The 21,974-nt window shown below is 43.1% G+C and overlaps 1 protein-coding gene across 1 annotated transcript in view; it reads right to left on the reverse strand.

Moving 5' to 3' along the window:
• Slc15a3 (solute carrier family 15 member 3) overlaps window positions 1-4,697 on the reverse strand; it is a 16,581-nt gene extending 11,884 nt beyond the window's left edge. Inside the window, exon 1 of the mRNA XM_057778020.1 lies at window positions 3,515-4,697. Within this exon, the coding sequence (XP_057634003.1) occupies window positions 3,515-4,072 (558 nt within the window). The 5' untranslated portion in view covers window positions 4,073-4,697. The remainder of the gene's footprint in view (window positions 1-3,514) is intronic.
• Window positions 4,698-21,974: the final 17,277 nt, after the last annotated feature.

The following is a 21,974-nucleotide window of genomic DNA, read 5'->3' on the forward strand; positions in this document are numbered from 1 at the left end:
AGTAGTCAGTGCTCTTAACCTCTGGGCCATTTCTCCAGACCCCACACTATGCTTTTTACAGGTTGTTGGGATCTCACTCAGGTCTTCATGTTTTTGTAACATGTACTCTTACCCTTTTACCCTCAGCCTTCCATGCTGAAGATCCAAGTAAGGGCCTCAAACACGCTACACATGTACTTTACCACTGAGACACATCTCCAGCTCTCTTTGACTTTTATTTTGAAACAGACTCTCATTAAGTTGTGGAGTCTGACCTTGAATTTACTCTGTGGCTTCTGCAAAACCTGCCATCCTCCTTCCTAAACCTCCCAAACAGCTGGGATTCTGGGTCTGTGGTACCAGACTGGCTAACAGTCATCTTTCAACAACCACCAAATCTTAGGATTCATCGTCATCCAACACGGAATACATATTCCACTTACTAAGAGGATTCTCCCACGCTTTCCTTGCAGCTGTTGTGCTGAGGAAGCGAAAAAAAATGTTTTCCTACTTATCTAAATGTAAAATTATAATTCATACAGATGTGCTTAAAATTTCACTGCCTTTGGGATTCTTCCTTGAAGAAGGAAGGAGGGGCACTGCCGTGTCAGCTTACTGGGAATCCTTGCCTGGACCTTCAAGCAGAAAATTGAACACACCCCATTATGAACAGCTACTTCCATTCATTAATTGGAAGTAAGTACAGATGACAAGTGTAACTGGAAGGGGCCGGCCAGGCAGCCCATGCGGGATATAAATGAGTCCTTCCAGAGTAAGCGAACGCCGTGTGGAGAATGATGGATGGCCCTTCCTGAAATCAGCAGCTCTGCTAAACTTGCAGCACCTATGCATGGCTCTCTTCCAGATGGTGCCAAGCTCCGCATATCCCTAGACCGCCTCCCTAACCTCCTGAATGTTGCAGCAGCCTGTCCTGTGCTCACCCAATCCTGTGGCCCCACCCATATTTCCACCGCAGCAGAGCCATTTTTGTTTGTTTGTTTTGTTTCAGTTTTTTGAGACAGGGTTTCTCAGTGTAGCCTTGTCTGTCCTGGAACTCACTCTGTAGATCAGGCTGATCTTGAACCCAGGGATTCACCTGCCTCTGCCTCCTGACTGCTGGGATTAAAGGCATGTGCCACCATCACCTGGCCAGTAGAACCATCTTTAAAGAACTCAAATCCAGTAAAGTCTATCCTGCCTTAAGCCAATCCAGTGTCTCTACACTATTCTGGGGAGCAGGTTACCAAGACAGCAAAAATTATGGGGACAGGAAAGGAGCCCTCAACCCAGAGTCTGGTTTGAAGCCACTCACCAGCTGAGAATCAAGAATTCCAGCACAATGAATGGTTGTTGTGATGGTTGCCAACATAGAAACTGTATTCATCTTATGGACAATGATTTTATGTTTAAATAGCAATGCCCGAGTTGAAGAGACAACTCACTGAATAAAGCTATAAATGTCACAGGAGGCTCAGTGATCTGGCAGTTGGGCAACCAGTTCTGCCGCCAGAAGGAAAGAGAGAAGAGGTGCTTGGTGGCTGAGGCCCTTGGAGGGATGGTGGAAAGACCATTGATGAGAGATCAGAAAACAGAGGTGGCCTCCTTTAGGGAATTTTCATAAGCTTGGTCTAAGAATTCCAGACTGCTAGCGGCAGGGTTCTCTGAGCTGACAGAGTTGCCTCTGACCTGAGCTTTGATGGGCTGAATCTCCATCAACAGGAACTGCCCAGATTTGCATGGCTCTCATTTGCATAGGTGATATTGCACAACCAGATGTTCTATACACAGCAGCTTGTGTAACCTTCCAGAACTGTACGCTACCAATCTGGGCTCCCTTCCCTCATGGGGCGCAAATCACATGGCAGGAAATGCCCACAAGGAGACTCCCCCTAACCAAATGGAGACCCACACATCATCACCCTGTGCTGTAGGTGTCATACCATCTATTCCCCTGCCAGCTCTTCTTCACAACACACGCAATATCAACAAACCACTCTTCATATTCTGTTTTGTAGAACAAGCTTGTTCCTTGCCTGCCAGCCCTCTGTAATAGCTGGCCACCACTATCTACACCAGGGTTGCAGGGCAGCTGGGAGTGGGTGAGTAGTGGGATGTCAGTGAAAGAATAAAGTTGGTAGAAGATGGGACATTCTTTTTGGCAAGTACTGGGAATCTCCTGGTCAACACTGAATGGGAGAGAGAGTGCCTGAGTTCAAGCTGTCGATAAACGCCTGTATCGCCAGTTCCAAGGGACCCGACATACGCTGCTGACCTCTGCTATGCATCTGCTCACGCACAAACAAATACAATACTTGTTACTAAAAAGGGCAATCCTCGGCAAGGACACTGGTTACTGTGAGGTGCCAGGCTGTGGATACCAACTGAAAGACATACCTCATTTGTTAACTGCCTGACTGGGGAGTGCTTTCTGAGGGAAACAGAATGAATTAGAGAAAGTACGATTCACCCAGCGGCCTGATCACACTGCCAGCATCCCGGGTCCCTCTGTACATGGTCACTTGCCTTCCCCACGCCTGTCTATGACTGTTTCTGCATTCTGCCTGTGATCCTGCCACTGTGTTTTAATAATATTCTCTCCTAGTTTATTTTATTATCAGCGGTACTATTTGTGCATAGCTACCAAAACAGGACCATGGCAGCAAGGCTTTAAGTTCGTCATTTAGCAAGTATTTATTTTCTGGTTTTGTTTTCCCCATATGGAGTGTCAAGGACCGAGGTCGAGGTATATATCTGGCTGCCCCTCTGACGAGGGGCACAGGTGAGATCTGAATATGTGTGCCCACTGCCTCTGGTGCTGCTGGGAGAGAAGAGCCTGACTGGCTCCTGCACCAGCCGCCAAGTCCCAATAATACATTAGGATTCAATACAGGGTTCAAGGACCTAAGGCTCAGTGGCCTCACCAGCCCTCCTGACTTGCTGCTCTCTGTAATCTGAGATAAGATGAGACATTACAACACTACCCACGCCTGGTGAAGGTAAGAAGGCCAAGATAAAACATGGAAAGCCACCGCAGCTAGGCATGGTGGCTCACAGCGGAAATCTCAACACGTAGCAGTCTGAGCCAGGAGGAGAGGCATCAGTCAACCTGGTTACTTAATGAATTCTAGACCAGGCTGGTGAGACCTTGTGTCAAAATAAGACAGACACACACACAGAGAGAGAGACACACACAGAGACACACACCACTGGGGCAGGCATAGTGGCACACCAGCATTTGGGAGGTGGAGGCAGTAGGTTCAGGAGTTCAAGGCTTTCCACAGCCACAAATTTGGAGGCCAGCCTGGAACTCTGACAACCTGCTTTTTTAAAAAATAAATAAATAAATAAATCAAAGGCGCTTGGCCTGAGACTTGGGGCATGGCTTAGAGGTGGGAGCTATGTCCAGTCTTACTAAAGATTGCATGACTGTTCTGAGAGCAAGCAGCTCTTCTATTTTTATATAAGGAAACTGGTGCCGAGAGGGGAAGTGGTTTGTCTGAAGTCACTCTGAAGGCTAGAACCTCTGGCCACTCACCTGGTCAGCTCCAAATGAAGTGAGGTTGCTCCTGACAGAGCTGGCAGCCAGCGCCAGGAGCAGCAGCACCAAGTAGAGGGTGGTGGCGCAGTAGGGGCTGGACCAGGAACCTGGGCAGTCTGAGGATGGGCACGCGGGTTCCAGCGGCGACAAGGGCATCTCTCCGCAGAAAGATCTGCGGCCATCGTAGGTGATGATAGTAAGCAACAAGCCCGAGGCAGCCAGGTAGAGTACCAGGCTGAGCGAGATGGTGAGAAAACGGCCCAGGTACACATCAGCCAGCCATCCTCCCACAGGAGACAGCAGGTAGGAGGCGCCCAGGAAGAGGAGTGTGGCCCTCGACGCCTGCTCTCCCTCCCAATTGAAGTTCAAGCTGTTGAGGTAGAGCACAAGATTGGAGGTGACACCAAAGAAGGCAGCGCGTTCCAGCATCTCCACCAGCAGCACCGCTGCGGCTGCTGTCCTTCTCCATCGTCGGGGACCCCGCGGGCCTCGAGCCACCAGCGGTCGCCGCTCCTCAGATCTGTTTGGTTGCTCCTGAGCTCGAGGTGTGGACATCGTGGGCCTCCTGTCTCGGTGACCCAGAGCCTCTCCTCTACTGCCTTTTTCCCTAAGCCGACTGCCCTTTTTTCTCCTCTTTTCCCCCTCAGGTCCCTCTCCTTGCTACCCAGATTTGATCTCCACCTTAATTCTCCACTCTCTCCTTCCACCCCAGTGCTTCTACCCCTCCCTCCTCCTCTCCCTCCTCCACTGCGGCCTTGTCTATCCCCACACGCTATCACCCCTGCTCTCCACACTCCACTTCTCTAATCTTCCCCTCCTTCCTGCTAGTCCACCCCTGCCCCCACCTCCCTGCTGCCTTTTCTTAACTGTTGTCCCCTTCTCTTATGACACCTGAGCCTCAATGCCTCCCCCACAGGCCCTGCAACCACCTCCTCCACACCCCTCTTCGCTTCACTGCCTCCCTTCCTCCCCCAGTCTCTTCTGTCTTTTCCTCCTGGCTCAGACTGTCCGTCTCTCTGCTTCTTAAGAAACTCTGGACTTCCCCTTTCACTGGCCCTGTGGCTGCCTGCGTCACTCAGATTTTAGGAGAAATGAAAGCGTATGGGTCACAGGGTCCCCTGTCACTCAGCTTTCTAAAACCTCCCTTCTTCTGGACTGTCGTCGGCCCGCTAGCCCAAGTCTGCCGGCTTTCCCAGGACCAGGAGCACAAGCAGCTTTCGCTTTCACTCCACCCCATCCCCCTCCCTATCCCACTTGGAGCAGCATCCACTTCCACCAGAGTTTGTTTATCACTGAAGTTAGGGACTTTGGGTGAGGCAGGCAGACACTGAGGGACAGCTTCTGCCTAGGGAGCCACCTTTGGTGGACGTTCAGGATCCTTCAACACAAATGTGAGGTAGTGACACTGAGTTCAGACACGCAGAGCTGTGAAGGCCACATGGAGCATTTGGTGGCTGGAATGTCCTTTACCAGAACCAGAGACAGCCCAGGAGGGGTGGGGAAGGGAGGAAGGAGGTGACTGAATCCTGGTATCTGAGCCCCAGGGTCCCCCACTGCCTGTGTCAACAGAAGTGCTCACGGGCACTCTGCATTGCAAAAGCTGAGAAGGGGAAGGAAGTGGCGCCATATGAGAGCCACAAGATTGATGGGCACTGACCTCAGACTCAATCACAGTCACCCCCTGCATGCCCCTCTGGCGGCATGTGGGAGAATAAAGAAGAACCAGCTACACACCGACCTATAAGCTTAGAGGGATCTGACCCTTCTTCTGACTTCATCTCAACCCACTGAGTATGGTCCGCTGACCTTTCTGTTCGCTCCCCCACTTACTTTGCTGTCACCTGTACAGACAGGCTCTTCCTCCAGTCCTTTATGTGGCTACTTTCTCTTCCCTTGGGTGTTCCTAGGGGCCTTCCCAGACGGCATGAGGTTAACAAGTACCCAGAAGGATTTTCACCATTGCACTCAATAGGTCAGGCTGTCCCAGTTCAGCTATGGCTGAGCTACTGTTTTGTGCTCTGCTCCATGGTGGGAAAGACTCGCTATCAGGGCAGGCACCTTTGAGAATCTTTTGCCATTCATTCTGAGTACTTTCCAGTGCTTGTGAATGGCAGCTGTTCATAAAGCATTGGTTGAATAAATGAATTCAAAAAAGAGCAAGCTTAAGCAGCCGCATTTGCAAAAACAAAACCAGGAAGCTAAAAGCTAAAATAGCAGCCTTGGCAAAGCCAGAGTCAACATCAAATACCTGGGCTTTAAACTTGTGTGTGTGATTTCCTTTTTTGTTTGCATATATATATATGTGTGTGTGTGTGTGTGTGTTCATATATATTATTTTTTATTGTATGTGCATTGGTGTTTTGCCTGCATGCATGTCTCTGTGAGGGTGTCAGATCCCTTGGGATGTAGTTACAGTTATAAGACAGTTGTGAACTGTTTTATGGGTGCTGAGAATTGAACCCAGGTACTTTATGAGAGCAACCAGTGCTCTTAACTCTCCAGCCCCTGTTTGCTTGGTTTTTGAGGTAAGGTCTCATGTAGGCTAGGTTGTTCTGTAACTCACTACGTAGCCAAGGGTGACCTTGAACTTCTATTCTTCCTGCTTCTACCCTCAGAATGCCACCATGTCCAGTATATGTAGTGCTTGGTAATTAAACCTGGGCTTTGACCATGTGTGGCTAGTACTCTACAGATTGAGCTACAGCCCCAGCCTGGGTTTTATTCATTCTTCTACTTGATTTTAGAGATGTATTTATTTTTCTTTATGTGTATGGATGCTTTACCTATATGTATATATGTATGTATGTATGCATGTGTGTGTGTGTGTGTGTGTGTATCTATACCACATTGAGTGCCTGGTCCTCTCACAAGTCTGAAGAGGATGTCAGATCCACTGGAGCCACCATATGAATTTTGGGAACCAAACCTGGGCTCTTTGGAAAAGCAACCTGTGTGCTTAATCACTAAGTCATCTCTCTAGTCTTTCAGCCCAGTTTTTAACATTTTATACTAGGGAAGAAGCCTAGTTGTAACAGAGAAAGTCCATGGAAGCATAAGGCTCAGGGTTTGGTGGTCAGAAAGGGGTGGGGATTGCACCCTGATTTTGCTTTCCACTGTGGGGAGGGATAACATAGTTTGGTTAAGACAAAGAGAAGGCTGGGAGTAATGACACATATCATCAAACCCAGCCCTTAAGAGGCAGAGGCAGGTGGATCTCGAGTTCATGGCCAACCTGGCCTACATAGCAACTTTCAGGACTGTTAGAACTACATAGTGAGACATAGTCTTAAATTAAATTAAATTAAATCGGCAGAGACAGTGACAGAAAAGGCTGCTCTCAAAAGCCATCTCTACTGTGGAATATTTCTTCACACTGTGTGAAGATGTGTCACTGTGGTTTATTAAAACGCTAAATGGCCAATGGCTAGGCAGGAAGAACAGCAGGAACTTTCTGGAGAGAGAGAGAGAGAGAGAGAGAGAGAGAGAGAGAGAGAGCTCTGGGAACAATAAAGGTGGGGTTGCCAGCCAGAGGCAGAAAGAGAACAAGACATACAAGAGGGGATGTAAAAGCCAGGAGTCACATGCAAACATGTAAATGACTAGGAATGAGTTAATTTAAGTTATAAGAGATAGTAGGAGTAGCCCAGTCTATAGGCCAAGCTTTCATAATTAATAATAAGCCCTGTGTCATTTTTTTGTGAACTGATGGCCCAAAGAAAATTTCTCAGCCTCTCTTGGAAGATGTTTCAGGATCCTCGGATACCAAGATGTGGTGATGAAGCTCAGGTCACATCAGACCCAACTCCTTCCTCCACTAGCCACGGAGCTAGGCAGACATGACACGCCAATCCAGGAGAGTGAGACGAACGATAAAATTCACTAGATGTCACTCATCTTCAGGAATCCATGAAGAGAAAGTCTCCTCTTCTGCTGAGAGAAACCCAAAGAAAGCAGCAGAAAATGACAATCCCGGAGGCTGGGCATGACGGTGTGCCCCTGACACTCCCGGCACTTCTGAGGCTGGGCCTTGAGAGTCCTGAGTTCAACCGAGGCCCTAGGGGTGTAGAAAGAGAAGGGAAGGGCGTGAACACTCCTGTTCTTAGGAGGGGAGGGCAAGTAAGAGAAGGCAGCCATTCACTTATCCGGCACAGAGCAGGCTTCAGAAACTTTGTATCTGTTCCCACCATCGGGAGAGCCAGATGGAGCAGAGCAGACAGCTCAGAGCCAAGCATAGCTTTTTCTAGGGATGGGGCACAGACTGTAGGCTGGCCCACAGAAAACAGCAGTTGAGAGTATACCCCTCTGCTGTCTTCTCTGTCCTCTTAGCTCCCAGGAATGAGGAATGTGACTAGCCATGTACTGGGATTAATGGGGGCGGCAATGAATTACCTCCCATCATGGTGACGAATCGCCCGAGGTCTGGAAACATTTAAGGAGAAAAAGTTGACACTTGGCCCATGGGTTTAGTTCATAATCCCTTAGTCCAGATGCTTTGGGGCCGTGGTGACTCGGGAACCGTATGGCTGGGAACTTGTGGTGAATGGTGGCAGCTGGGAATCAAAGGGTGAAACAGGAAGGGCCTCCTGTCCCAAAATCCCCTTCACAGACATCCAGTTTTCTAATTTCTTTTCACCAGGCCTCACTTCCTGAAGGTACTGTGAGTGTTCAGAAGCTTCAGAAGTACCAAGCCTTGGACACTTGAACCTTTGGGGAAAATCTTCAAGATATATACTGGCTATAGTGATAGTAATAGTTATTTTTTTTCAGTAATTTTTATTTATTTATTTATTTACATTTTTTGAGATAGGATTTCTCTGTGTAACAGCTCTGGCTGTCCTGGAACTCACTTTGATGACCAGGCTGGCCTCAAACTCACTGAGATCTGCCCGTCTCTGCCTCCCAGGCACTGGGATTAAAGGCATGCGCTGCCCCCGCTGGATAATAACTTTAATTTTTATTCTCTTTTACATCTTGTGTGTGTGTGTGTGTATATGAGAGAGAGAGAGAGAGAGAGAGAGAGAGAGAGAGAGAGAGAGAGAGAGAGAGAGAGAATTCCTGTCAACCTGGCACCAGAGGGTTAGCAAGCAACTCCTGCTGGGCCTTACCTGGTCTAGCTCTGATGTTAGCACCCAGCCCTAATCCATTTTTGTTACAGATACCTTTTGTTACCCTATGTAAATCTTGTCTGAGAGTTTCCCATGGATACAAAGCCTATGCAAAACTTGGTTAAGGGCAACCCAGAAAACCATGAAGCCTTATGAATCAGGTATTTTCACTTGGCAATGTATTTTTGGAAGCTTTATTGAGGTTGTTTTGAGCATATGAAAATCTACTAGCTAAAGTGTAAAAATAGGGAAAAATAAAAATGTCAAAGGGCTAAGGGAAGTGTTTCAATCCACAGAGGCTGGGTCTCCTGCCATTGCTAAAGCTAAGTTCATTCTCAAAGTGTCTCTGAGTCTTCATTTCACCATCCCGTACCACATTACCTGTGACATTTTGACACCCAACACAGGGCTTAAAGACGGACAAAGGATCTCCTAAAAAAGAACACAGAATCTGGTCACTTTGAGAACTAAAAGAACAAGTGCTCTCAAAGTAAGGGGACTCCAGGATTGGCAGGGCCATGAAAAGCTTCCTATTTCAGGTGCAACAGTGTGTCCAGTTATTAAAATGCCTGCTCAAAGGAAACGGAGTGAAAATAAAGAACAAACAGCTTACAGAGTAAATGCTGTTAATCAGGCAGCATTGCCATTGGTCCCAGGCAACTCCTCGTGTTCAGTTGAAACTGAAGGTTGGGAAGCAAGTTCTGCGAGCTTTGAGGAGAGCTCATCAAAAAGGAGAGCCCATACTTTCCATTACTGAAAATTTGGCTCTGCTCTTTAAGTTATTCTCTAAAAATTTGTGGTTAAATTCTCTAAAAATGTAACACCTGAAACAGATTGAGTTATTAGGTTATTAGATACTATGGCTACTAAGGTAAAAGCTCATAAAAGTAATCTTTTACTGATAAAGTGGTTACAGAATTGTTTATCCATTAAATAAAATGCAGGTAAATTATTTTATCCACACTATCAATAATTGACAAGCTGCATTAACGTGTTACTTGGAATCTATAAGATTTTATAAAAATGCTCCATGAGTATTGCCTGAAGTTACCTTTAAAATCCTATAGAGATTGCTTTAATGCTCTCATAGATGGCTTGTGTGAAAAAGACGATGCAGACAGAAACTGGTGATGGAATTGCTTAATTGTCATTGCTTCCAATATTTAAAGGTAAAACAGCTCTAATTATACGATAAGGGTTTTAAAAATACTGGAGAGAAGGTGTCTTAGCAAACTGTTATTTATGATGTGAGACCAAAGCCAAAGTTACATGTAAATGACATTGAGATTTAGGCCTACTAAAAGCTAAAGCTGATATATCTGTAGTTTTTCAAAATCCTAGAATCCCAATTGGCCTTTGCAAGAGGTCTCCTCTCAGTTTTTAGACACTGAAACCTTATCTCAAGTGGAGCAAAATATAAAGTGGATTAAATGTATAAAAACTGAAGGACAGGAACTGATGTTAAATCCTATGTAGGTAAAAATTGCAGGCACTTAAAAAACTAATAAAAGGGGTTGGAGAGATGGCTCAGAGGTTAAGAGCGCTGACTGCTCTTCCTGAGGTCATGAGTTCAATTCCCAACAAGCACATGGTGGTTTACAACAATCTGTAATGAGATCTGGTACCCTCTTCTGGCATGCAGGCATACATGCAGGCAGAATACTGTACACATAATAAATAACTCTTTAAAAAAAACCTAATAAAAGAACCGTTAGATGTTAAACACACCAAGGAAACCACTAGCCTTAAATTCTCCTATATTTGTAATAAAAAGGAATCTGGATGATGGGAAACAGTCACTGATCTAAGAGCTATTAAAAAGATAATTCAACCTTTGGGATCATCACAGCCTGGGATTCCTTTACAAGAACAGGATAGGAAAAATTGCCTTCATAGTAGCTACTTGTAATAATGCCTAATCTGTAAAGAAATATTAATAAAAGTACTTCCTTAAAAATTGCTAAATAGCCCAGTTTTGTGTCAATATTTTGTAAATCAACCAATGGAAATGGTATGAAAACAATATCCTCAGTCTATTTTTTATAGAACCCAGCCATGATAAGCTTGATTGAGGCCTGAGTCTCAGGACTAACCATAACCTGAGACCACCCAGGCACCACCCAGGAACAGACCATCCAAAGGAAAGTTGTAACTTTCCAACCATTGTAGATAGGATCAGCTACCAGCACACACCCATCGCTTTTCACCAGGACACCCCTAGACAAATGTCGGCCAATCAGGATTGAACCCGTCACCCCAAACCCTGCTAATGTAACTTTTCTGGGTTTTGCCTTTAAATAGTGCTCTCTAGAAGAGCAGGGTACTTCCTCTCGCTGCTATGCTGACGAGGTCCCTGCCGGCTTGTACACATGCACAATAATAAACTTGCTTTTGCATTTCAGTGAGTCTGTCTCTCTGGTGGTCTTCTGGGGTCCCTGCTGACCGGGCACAACACTTGGGGGCTCATCTGAGATTCCCAGAGACCCCTATCCAAACCCCTGAGCCGAAGGTTTATTCTGATCAACCATGGTAAGTCTGTGTTCGAAGTCTTGTCTGTCTGTCTTCTGTTTTTGTCAGCACCAATCTTTGAATCTTAGTCTGAATCCGAATCTGAATCTGAACAGGTCAATTTGCCTTGGTGAATGCTCTAGAGGGCCAGCCTGGAGGAATGGGGCGATGTCTCCTTTCCTTGTCTGGATGGGGGTCTTTCACCTGAGATCATCCCATTAGGGACCCAGTCAGGCCCCATCTGTAAGAATCTGGGGATCAGGTAGCCTTAACAGCTCCTGTCCCATCTGTATGGTTTTTGGTCTTATCAAGGCTGAAGTCTCTGGGCTCTCAACAAATGGGAGTCTGTTCTGGGCCCTTTGTCTAAATGTTGTGTTTGTCGGTCTTGTGTGTTGTCTTTGTATTTCTGTTGATGGTTGACTTGACCAGATAGGCCTTTCCTTCTGGCTAATCCGACTGCACCCCCTTCGCCTTTGCAGGTTTTTCCCTTAAAACTCCCATGTTGCATGCCACCCTGCCCCCTCCCATGCTGATGGGTGGGTTCCCTCAGCCTGCCCTGGAGGCTGTGGGTCTCCATTTCTGGCCAAACCTGGCCAAGGTTTGGCTCCGCGTGCCAAAGGCAATGAGTTGCAGTCACTGGCTGTAGGTGTGAAGCTGCAGTAGCCGTGTTGTGACACTATAGCCAGACTCCCCTCCACCGGCGCTGCTTTGGCATTCAGGTGGGTTATAAATATCTGCCATCATTTAGAAGGGCTGGTTACAAATTTCTATTGGTTAGCGGATGGAAAAAGCTACTCTTAGTCTCAGATCTTTCACGTTGGTACGGGATTTTATGTGATGTAAATTTGAAGTTATTTTTGTTATAGTATATGAATGCTTCTGTTCTTGTTTAAAATACTGTAGCCATACAATATATCATATACCACTGAGGGAAACCATAAGAAAGACTTTGGTAAGAGTTTTTAATGTTGTCTGAGAAGCGAGAAAGACTTTGGTATGTTGCCTGGAAAGCGAGGGAGAAAGCAGGATACTGAAAGAATGAAGAGAGGAAAAATGGATTGAAGGTTTCTAAAAAATGATAGAAGGTCAGAAGGGGATGTGAACTATGTTTGCTGTGGTTTCTCCTACCTGCAAATACTGAATATGCTTGTTTTGTTGCTGAGACAGAAATGGTTTGGATATTTTCGCTGTCTCTGCCACCCATGACTGCTGTTGGCCACATTGATGGGCCTGACTTCAGAATTTATCTCTGAGCTCTGGTTACTGGATTTGGGTTAGCAGAAATTCAGATGATTTTTAGGTATAGATAACGTTAAAACTGTTTTATTAAAGCTGCACCTTCATGTTTTTATACTCAAAAATGTACCTTGCTCTGCCAGCTAGGCTTTAATTTGACAGTCACCCAGGTGACAATGGTTATAAAGACATAAAGGGATCTTAGGAAACAGCTGAGGTTTATAAACGTACGGCAGGACTAGAGTCCCAAGGAATGTGCAGTTGCAACAATGGACCTTAACAGTTTTAGAAATGCCAGTGCCAGGTGATATCACCAAAAGTGCCAGCTACAGTGAGCAGGCTGAGATCTCAGAGACAGGCTATGTATATGCTGTCAAGCGTGGGACCAAAGAAGTACTTTATTTTTGATATTGCAGGAAGACATTTAAGAGATTCTAATTTAAAAAGTTTTAAAATAAATTTATAAGGCTGTGGGACATCTGTGCTTATAAAATGTTTTATAATGTTCATATTTGGACTTAATAAAAGGCTAAAAATTAGGGTCAGAGCCATAGCACCAAAAGCTAACCAGAAATGGAAATGTTCATTTCTTGTAATACAGAAGACAATGACCTAAGCAGTTTGACAGTGGGCGTAGAACAGCGTGGAAGCCTATGGGTCTCAATCTTTTGAGGGTTGAACACGTCCTGGCTCACTCTGCCCTCACTCTGCCCTCTGCTCGGCTTCCAGCTCCACCTCATCTGCATCTGGACCCATGCTGTTCCTCAAGCCTAGAACTTTCCATGACTCGGTACTCTTGGTCCCTCAGGACTTGACCCAGTAGTCACCTTTTCTGAAAAGTCTCCCCTAATTTCCCTGGGGAGGTTGGGTTACCTCTCAGAGCCCCTGTTACAGCTCATGTCATACTATCTGTTCATCTGTCTATTTCTCCAGGGCTTAGAGACTTTGGGGAACGGGTTTTTGTTTTTGTTTTTCCCATTGAAATGAGATAACCTAGGTATGGCGAGCATGTAATAGAGGGCCAATAAATGTCTGTCTTAGCTAAGGTTTCTATTGCTGTGAAGAAACACCATGGCCACGGCAACTCTTATAAAGGAAAATATTCCATTGTGGTGGCTCACTTACCGTTCAAAGTTTCAGTCCATTACCGTCATGCTGGGAAGCAAGGCAACATGCAAGCAGACATGGTGTTAGAGGAACTGAGAGTCCTGCATCCTGACAGGCAACAGGAAGTGGTCTGTCTCATGGGCCTGGCTTGAGCATATATGAGACCTCAAAGCCCACCTCCACAGTGATACTTTCTCCAAGGTCACATCTAATCTAACAAGGTCACACCTCCTAACAGTGTCACTCCCTTTGGGACCATTTTCTTTTAAACCACCACAATGTCTATACCTTAATTAGTGTGATAGTTACCTGTGTCAACTTGATACAACCAATCACCAGGGAAGGAAGTCTCCATGAGGGATTGTATGCAATGGGTTGACAATCACACACACACACACACACACACACACATATATGTGTGTGTGTGTATGTATGTATATATATGTGTATATATAATATCTTATTTATAATGTATACATATATCTTATATATAAAACACTCAAAATACTATATAATATATTATAATATATATGATATAAATACTATATACAATATATTGCATTATATTATATGATGTTATATATTACACACAATATATAATATATATTATACACAATACTAAATATATTATATGATATACTATATAATATATGCTGTGTAATATATATTATACAGAACACTATATATCACTCTGGCCAAAAGCACCTCTGCAGGGTAAGGACTGTTTCAGCTTATAGGTCACAGTCTGTCAATGAGAGAGATCAGGAAAAACAGGAAGAACAATGTTTGCTGGCTTCCTCGCAGACCCATGCTTAACTACCTACCCTTTTTTTTCTTTCTTTATAAATAAAAATCACTTTGCTGTAATACACTCAGAAATAAAACACACCACACAGCTAGAATAAAGTAGTCACTTAAACAGTTGCTTGCCCAGTCACAAACTCCATACATCTCAATGAACTTCTATCTAGCTAGAATGGCTGTTTGGAAGCTATGGAGTTCTAGTTAGGGTTTTATACTTTCTCTATAGTTTACTTTTTATGCACTTACCCACTACAAAAAAAATACCGTGACAGAGTTGATCTCCACCTACAGAATAATGAAATTAGATTCAAATCTCTCATCTTACAAAAAAACTCAGTTGGAAATGGATCAAAGATATTAATTTAAATCCCCAAATGCTCACACTTCTAGATGAACGCATAGGCATCACTTTGTGACACTGGGGTAGGCAGGACGCTCTGAGCAGAGCATCAGTAGCACAGGGACTTGCCCCAAGTGTGACAGACAGGACAACTTGAAGGTAAAAGTCTCTCTGCACAGCAAAGGAAACCATCAGCAGAGCAAACAGACAGCCCAAGGAATGGGAGAAAGTCTTTACCAACTACACTTCAAAGAACCGATATCTAGAATTTACATATAGTTCAATGCCAAGAAAGAAATGAAATGCCAAGATGTTAATAATAATCATCCTCAACCATCACACGAACTGTTTCAAAACAAGAAAAAAGAAAGTAGCCAATAACTGTTCTTGAAAGAGTTCAACATTCCCCAGTCGTCAGATAAATGCAAATTTAAACTACTTTGAGACCCCACTTCACCCTAGTCAGAATGGCAGTCATCAAGAAATCTGACAGCAAATGCTGGAGAGACATGGGAGAAGAGAGTCAGTGCTCTATCAGCTTATTAGAACGCTTATTGCAATTCTTATTAAAATTGATCAGTGTTAAAACTCTGAACTTCAGAAATCTTAGTGTAACAATAGCATAGAGAGGGAAAGAAATATTTTATTATGTTTTACATTATTTATGTCTTTCTAATTTATATTCATACAGTTTATGTTATTTTTATTATTATTTACCAGGAGACACAGGTGATTGATTGCTGAGAGCAATCATTGTTAATTGAGTTCCTTTTAATAAAGGAATGATAAAAAATTACATTGAAATCTGTTTTGTGAGCTTATATCTTCTCTAACTCTGGTAACAAGGTAAACTGTGTCTAAGTCTAGCAGTAGGAGGGAGAGAGAGAGAACTGAGAAGGCAGCCGAAGCCTTGGTTACTATTGTTAAACTGACAAAGCCATCATTAGCCTAGTCATCAAATACCATCAGATTTCTGAGAAGGATTAATTTTACCTGAATAAATAGACATACAGATCAAGTAGCTCCCAAATCTATTTAAAAAAAGACTTACTGTGTATAGGAGGGCTACTGATTTTTCGGAGTTGATCTTGTATCCTACCACATTACTAAAGGTGTTTATCAGCTGGAGGAGTTCTTTGGTAGAGTTTTTGGGGTCGCTTATGTACACTATCATATCATCTGCAAATAACAAAAGTTTGACTTCTTCCTTTCCAATTCGAATCCCCTTGATCTCCTTATGTTGTCTTATTGCTATTGCTAGAACTTCAAGCACTATATTGAAGAGGTATGGAGAGAGTGGACAACCTTGTCTTGTTCCTTATTTTAGTGGAATAGCTTTAAGTTTCTCTCCATTTAATTTGATGTTATTAAATCAACTGTCAACTTGCTGTATATTGCTTTTATTATATTTAGGTATGAACCTTGTATCCCTAGTCTCTCCAAGACCTTTATCATAAAGAGGTGTTGAATTTTGTCAAATGCTTTTCCAGCATCTAATGAGATGATCATGTGTTTTTTTTCTTTCAGTTTATTTATATCATGGATTACATTGATAGATTTTCGTATGTTGAACCAGCCCTGCATCTCTGGGATGAAGCCTACTTGATCGTAATGGATAGTTTTTTTTGATGTGTTCTTGGATTCGGTTTGCCATTATTTTATTGAGAATTTTTGCAACGAAGTTCATGAGCGAGATTGGTCTGTAATTCTCTTTCTTGGTTGAGTCTTTATGTGGTTAGAGTTACCCCGTGATACTTTATGCTATTTGTGGCTATTGTGAAAGGTGATGTTTCTCTGATTTCCCTCTCTGCTTCTTTATCATTTCTGTATAGGAGGGCTACTGATGCAACCCTGGGAAAAGGACCCTGTTGGGGCACCAGAAACTATTATGGAATACATAAGATATAATATATAGAATTTATTTTATTTATCAAATATCTTATTTATTAAACATATATTGCCATTTATCTAGATGCTAAAAGCTTGGTGTTTGAACACTTGGCAAAGACACAGTATTTAGGTGCAAATCTCTAAGTCAGCTTTTGTTAAGATAAATAGATCTTTATAACTTTGAATTTTTAGCATCATATAGAGTATATTTTAAATCAGAGTTGAATTATATATTCAGTATGTTGTAATAAATCTAACCTTATATTTTTTATTATATAAAAGTATCAACTTAAAATATCTGAGATTTGTTATTTCCTTAATTTAAAAGGATATACAATGAGCAGAAAACTCATTATGACTAAGAAGTGTTATATGATATTTATTCTCTAACTTTTGTAAAGATGGTGACCAGCCATGTGGCCGCCTACATCCTGATGAGATCACCAGCCAGGATGGAGGAGAGCCATGTGGTAGCTATTTAAAACATGTTTTTTAAAATAATAGTTGGATCTAAGTTATAAGCACATATATGTAGAATTAAATCCAGCTTACATCTATCTATTTAGATATATATAATATAGAGAGTTAAATTCAAGTAATATATGTGCATATATATCTTAAACAGGAGTTGAACCATATATATGTGTGTGCATATATATATCCATGTATAGAATTTTAATTATAAATCCTTTGTTGTAAGTTTAAAGCAAATTTTGTTATAAATTACATAGATTTTAAACCATACCCAAGGAACAATCTACAAGTCCTGAGATAAGAACTTATAGCATAATCTTAAGATATTATTTTTTTTATCTTTATATAGTGTATTATAATGGAGCATAACAATTCTCTGCATGACTCAGTTTATCAAAATAGTTATAGCTTAAAAATGCTAGCAAAAACAAGAAGGCTAGGCATATACTTCTAAGTCAGTTTTTGTTAGCATGAATAAACCTTAACTAAAGAGAGACATTTTCTAAGCCAGTAGTTTCAAGCTGTCAGATGGCTTGGGTTACCATCTTTTATTAAACTTTGGATATGTTGTATAATAGCTTAAGCATTGGGCAATTAGTTATCTTAATAGATATTTGTCCAGTATTAATGAAATATAAATTTTAAAATGTTTCATAGCATTATAAATTTATATGTTAAAGTTATTTCTTTAAAATATCTAGTTTTGGTGTTTTTTTTTTATTTATTTAAAGAGGGAGAAACAGGGCACAACCTCAGTCAACATAAGGCAAAACCAAGCTCCAAACATGCAAACAATCCAAAGCTCTGTGTCTGGGATTTGGTCACAGTCTTTTGGGTTCTCTCAAGGGACTTGAGAGCACCTCTTTGGTCCCATCGGCAGCACCATATACATAGCCTGCCTTCTAGATCTCAGCCTGTTCCCCATGGTCTCTTTACGCCTTTAAAACCATTATCACCTGAGTGATGCTTAAATTACAGAGTTTAGCTGCCAGAGCCAGGTATAGTTTTGCATATAAAAGCATAGAGATGCAACCTTAATATCTTACCAAATAAGCACTGTTTTAGATCCTATCTTTTTATGTCTGTCTTTTTATATTTGTCTTAAGACAGGACAGGAATTATACAAAATCTTATTCCAATTTTAGAGCCAGTTCTTTAACAGCATAAAACAATTTTTGACATTTGGATCCTTATTCTATCAGATCCAGTTACCAGAGCACCCAGAGATAAATTCTGAGTTTGGGCAGGAAATAAGGGCTGCAGTCAGAACACATTGAACGTAGTTGACTCATACATTTAAAGACAAACATTTAATGGCCATATTCATGCATTTAAACCAAACAAAACTTTTCTTACTTTCTCCAGCTGGTATTTTAGGCAGTGGGGCCCGGAGCCATCAGGGCTGCAGTGCGGAGCCCGGGCACCTGAGCCAGCGAGGGGCAGAGAAGGCTAGCAGAAACTACGGTTGAGTTCCTGAAACCCTGGAACAAAGAGAGAACAAGATCCAAAGGAGCCTGAGGTTCAGAGGAAGCTTGGCCCATGGTAGACATTAATTTACTGACAATTACCATAAGGAGACTGACAGTAGACAACAGGACAATTAAACAAAGTTGATGAGACAGACGGAACGAAGAATGCTGCACACAGGACCACGTAATCCCAAACCATTCCCGAAAGGCCATGTAATCCCGAGTGACTCAAAGACCTGAAGAGGGGTCAAAACATCCTCCGTTTCCCCTCTGGCTCAAAGCTCAACAGTGTGTTCACCTGCTCTCTATTGAGCCTCCTGTTTGTCCAGACACCAGATACAGAAACCAGAGATAAACTTACTGACTGGCCAGAGCCAGTAGAATAAAGTTGCCAGTGACTGAGGTGTCTTTCCAGAATTGTGCCCAAAAATGTTGGGTTCTAGAATTGCACAAATGACACGGAGCAGACCATTGAAGTCTGTTAACCAGAAGCAACTTGATTTAAAAACACCACAAAGAACAAAACTTCTAACTAGTTATGGCCACAGAGAATTATTTGGTTCTTTGACTCCAGTGAGGGGCTACAAGTGTCTTTTTATAACCAAAGGTTATACATTTCATGAAATTTTCATAGTTACAGAACAAAAGAAAGTCATAAATCAAGGCATGTCCTAAGTACATGGAGGGTTGCTTTTCCTTCGAATTTCCCAGAGCTCACTCTGTTGTGGCTCCAAGGCTTTGATTATCACAGAGTCCACCCGAGGTTGTTTGGGGCTCTGTGGGGAGTGCTGGGTCCAGCAGCTGCACAATTCAAAAGATCAGTGATGAGTAATAGGGGGGTCAGAGAGCCTTGGGATCCGGTGGGGGAGAGCACTGGTCCTAGGCTGTGCCGAAAGGGGACTTGTGTGCCTCTGGCTATTCTATGGAACTAGGAACTAGGTTTTAAGGAGAGGTGCCGGGCTTCACCTCTGACGGCAGCCTTTCTCAGTCCCAAGGATCCCTGAGCCCTCTGCAGGAACTCATGAAGTCAAAATTATTTTCATAGCCATGTTAGACCATGGGTTGCTTTTCTTTTTCCACTGGCATACTTGGCCTGGATCAAAAGCAATGGTGGTTCAAGCTGCCATGGGCCTGGCAATCTCAAAAACTCCCTGTAGCCACCGGATTACACTACACAGAGGGAGCAAACAGGAGTGACAGCTGGTTTTATGTAATGTCCGCAGGGAAATTGTTCGCACTGCTCATAGTATGAACTCACAATTCAGGGCCTGGAGAGATGCCTCAGTGGGTAAAATGCTCGCAATACAAACATGAGAACCTGAGTTTAAAATTTCAGAAACCACATGAAAAGTGGGTATAGTGCTATGTCTCTTTAATTCCAGAGCTGGGGAAGTGGAGACAGGATCCCCAGGACTTGCTGCCAGCAAGGTGAGCAGAATTGGTGATCTCTAGTCAAGGTTTAGTGAGAGACCCTGTCTAGAAAAGTAAGGTGGCGAGTGACTGAGGAAGACAACTGAGGTTGACCTCCATTTTTTTTAAAGACACACACACACACACACACACACACACACACGGCGGGGAGAGGCAGACATGTTCAACTACACACACATATACATCACACACACAAAACAACCACAGGCCATGGTCACACATCTTTTTAGGACTACATGTAACAGAACAGGAAGAAGATTGTCCTAGGTGGGGTTACTATGATGTAACACTATGAACAAAAGCAACTTGGGGTGGAAATGGTCTATTTGACTCCTGTATTCTGAACTCACAGTCCACTGAGGGAAGCTAAGGCTGAAACTCAAATCAGACAGGAACCTGGAGACCGGAGCTGATACAGAGGCCATGAAGGGGTGCTACTTACTGGCTTGCTCCTCATGGCTTACTCAGTCTGCTTTCTTATGGTCCCCAGTACTGTCAGCCCAGGGTCGGCACCACCCATAAATGACTGAGTTTTCCCACTTCGCTAATTAAGAAAATTCCCTATAGGCCTGACTGCAGCCCCATCTTACGGAGGCAATTTACCTGTTGAGGTTTCCTTCCCTTAGATGACTGCAGCTTCTATCGAGTTGACAAAAGGAGCCAGCACAAAGGTGCCGGGCACTTTAGAGTGCATTCCAAGTTTTTTGTATCTGTTGAGGTTTGCTTTGTTACCTAGTGTGTATGTTGTCAATTTTAGAGAAGGTTCCATGAGGTGCTGGGAAGAAGGCATATTCTTTTGTGTTTGGGTGGAATGTCCATTTGAGTCAAAATATCTGTTAGTTTCCTTATTTCTCTGTTAAGTTTCTGTCTGGCAGTCCTGTCCAGTGGTGAGAACGGGTTGTTGAAGTCTCCCACTGTTGGTGTGTGTGGTTTAATGTGTGATTTAAGCTTTAGTAATGTTTCTTTTACAAATGTGGGTGCCCTTTTATTTGGGGCATAGATATTCAGAATTGAGATTTCCTCTTGATAGATTTTTCTTGTGATGAAAATGAAATGTCCTTCTTTATCTCTTTTGCTTGATTTTAGTTTGAAGTCTTTTTTTTTTTTTTTTTAGATATTAGGATAGGTACACCAACTTGTTTCTTAGGTCCATTTGATTGGAAATTCTTTTTCCAATCTTTTACTCTGAGATAAAGTCTGTCTTTGAAGTTGAGATGTGTTTCTTGTATACAGCAGAAGGATGGATTCTGTTTTCATATACAATCTGTTAGCCTGTGTCTTTTTACAGGAAAATTGAGTCCATTTATATTAAGGGATATTAATGACCAGTGATTGCTAGTTCCTGTTATTTTTGTTGGTGGTGGTGACATTGTGTGTGTGTGTGTGTGTGTTTCCCTTCTTTGGGATTTGCTGCTGTGAGATCATATATAGCGTGTGTTTTGTGGGTATAGCTAACTTCTTTGGGTTGGAGTTTTCCTTCTAGTACTTTTTGTAGGGCTGGATTTGTGGATAGGTATTGATTAATCTGGTTCTATCACAGACTATTGTATTTTGTCTGTCTATGGTGATTGAAAACTTTCAGGAGGAAGTCATGATGATTGTAAATTCTACATTTCCCAACCCTCTCTTGTCTGAAACGTGTGTGTGTGTGTGTGTGCACATTTACTTATTTATTGTGGGAATGGACTGAGCACATGCGTGGAGGTAGACGAGGCGGGGGAGGGGAGAAACCACGACTTTCAGAATGGTAACATCCAACCTTCCCTGCTGCATACAGAAGTGGTTACTTCTGTGGGCTCCCTTTTCCTTCTGCTTAGACACTCTTCTCTTTCTCATTTTTTCTGGGCCAAGGTCAGTGGAGAGATAGTGAAAGGTGCCTGGATTCCTCAACCACAGAGAACCACTCTGTGTCCCTTGCAAATTGAGATCCAAAGGTCTCGGTTCCAATAGTTATAAATAAACATGACGTCATTGGTCTGAGCACCCAACTGGACATATTTTTTGACTTCCTGCTCTGATCTTAAAGCCCACAAAGCAAGAGCGGTTTACAATGTATCGTGTCCTAGGAAGCCACAGTAACACTCACCTCCTGT

Source organism: Chionomys nivalis, chromosome 8 (genome assembly GCF_950005125.1).
Source record: "Chionomys nivalis chromosome 8, mChiNiv1.1, whole genome shotgun sequence".
Taxonomy (NCBI): domain Eukaryota; kingdom Metazoa; phylum Chordata; class Mammalia; order Rodentia; family Cricetidae; genus Chionomys; species Chionomys nivalis.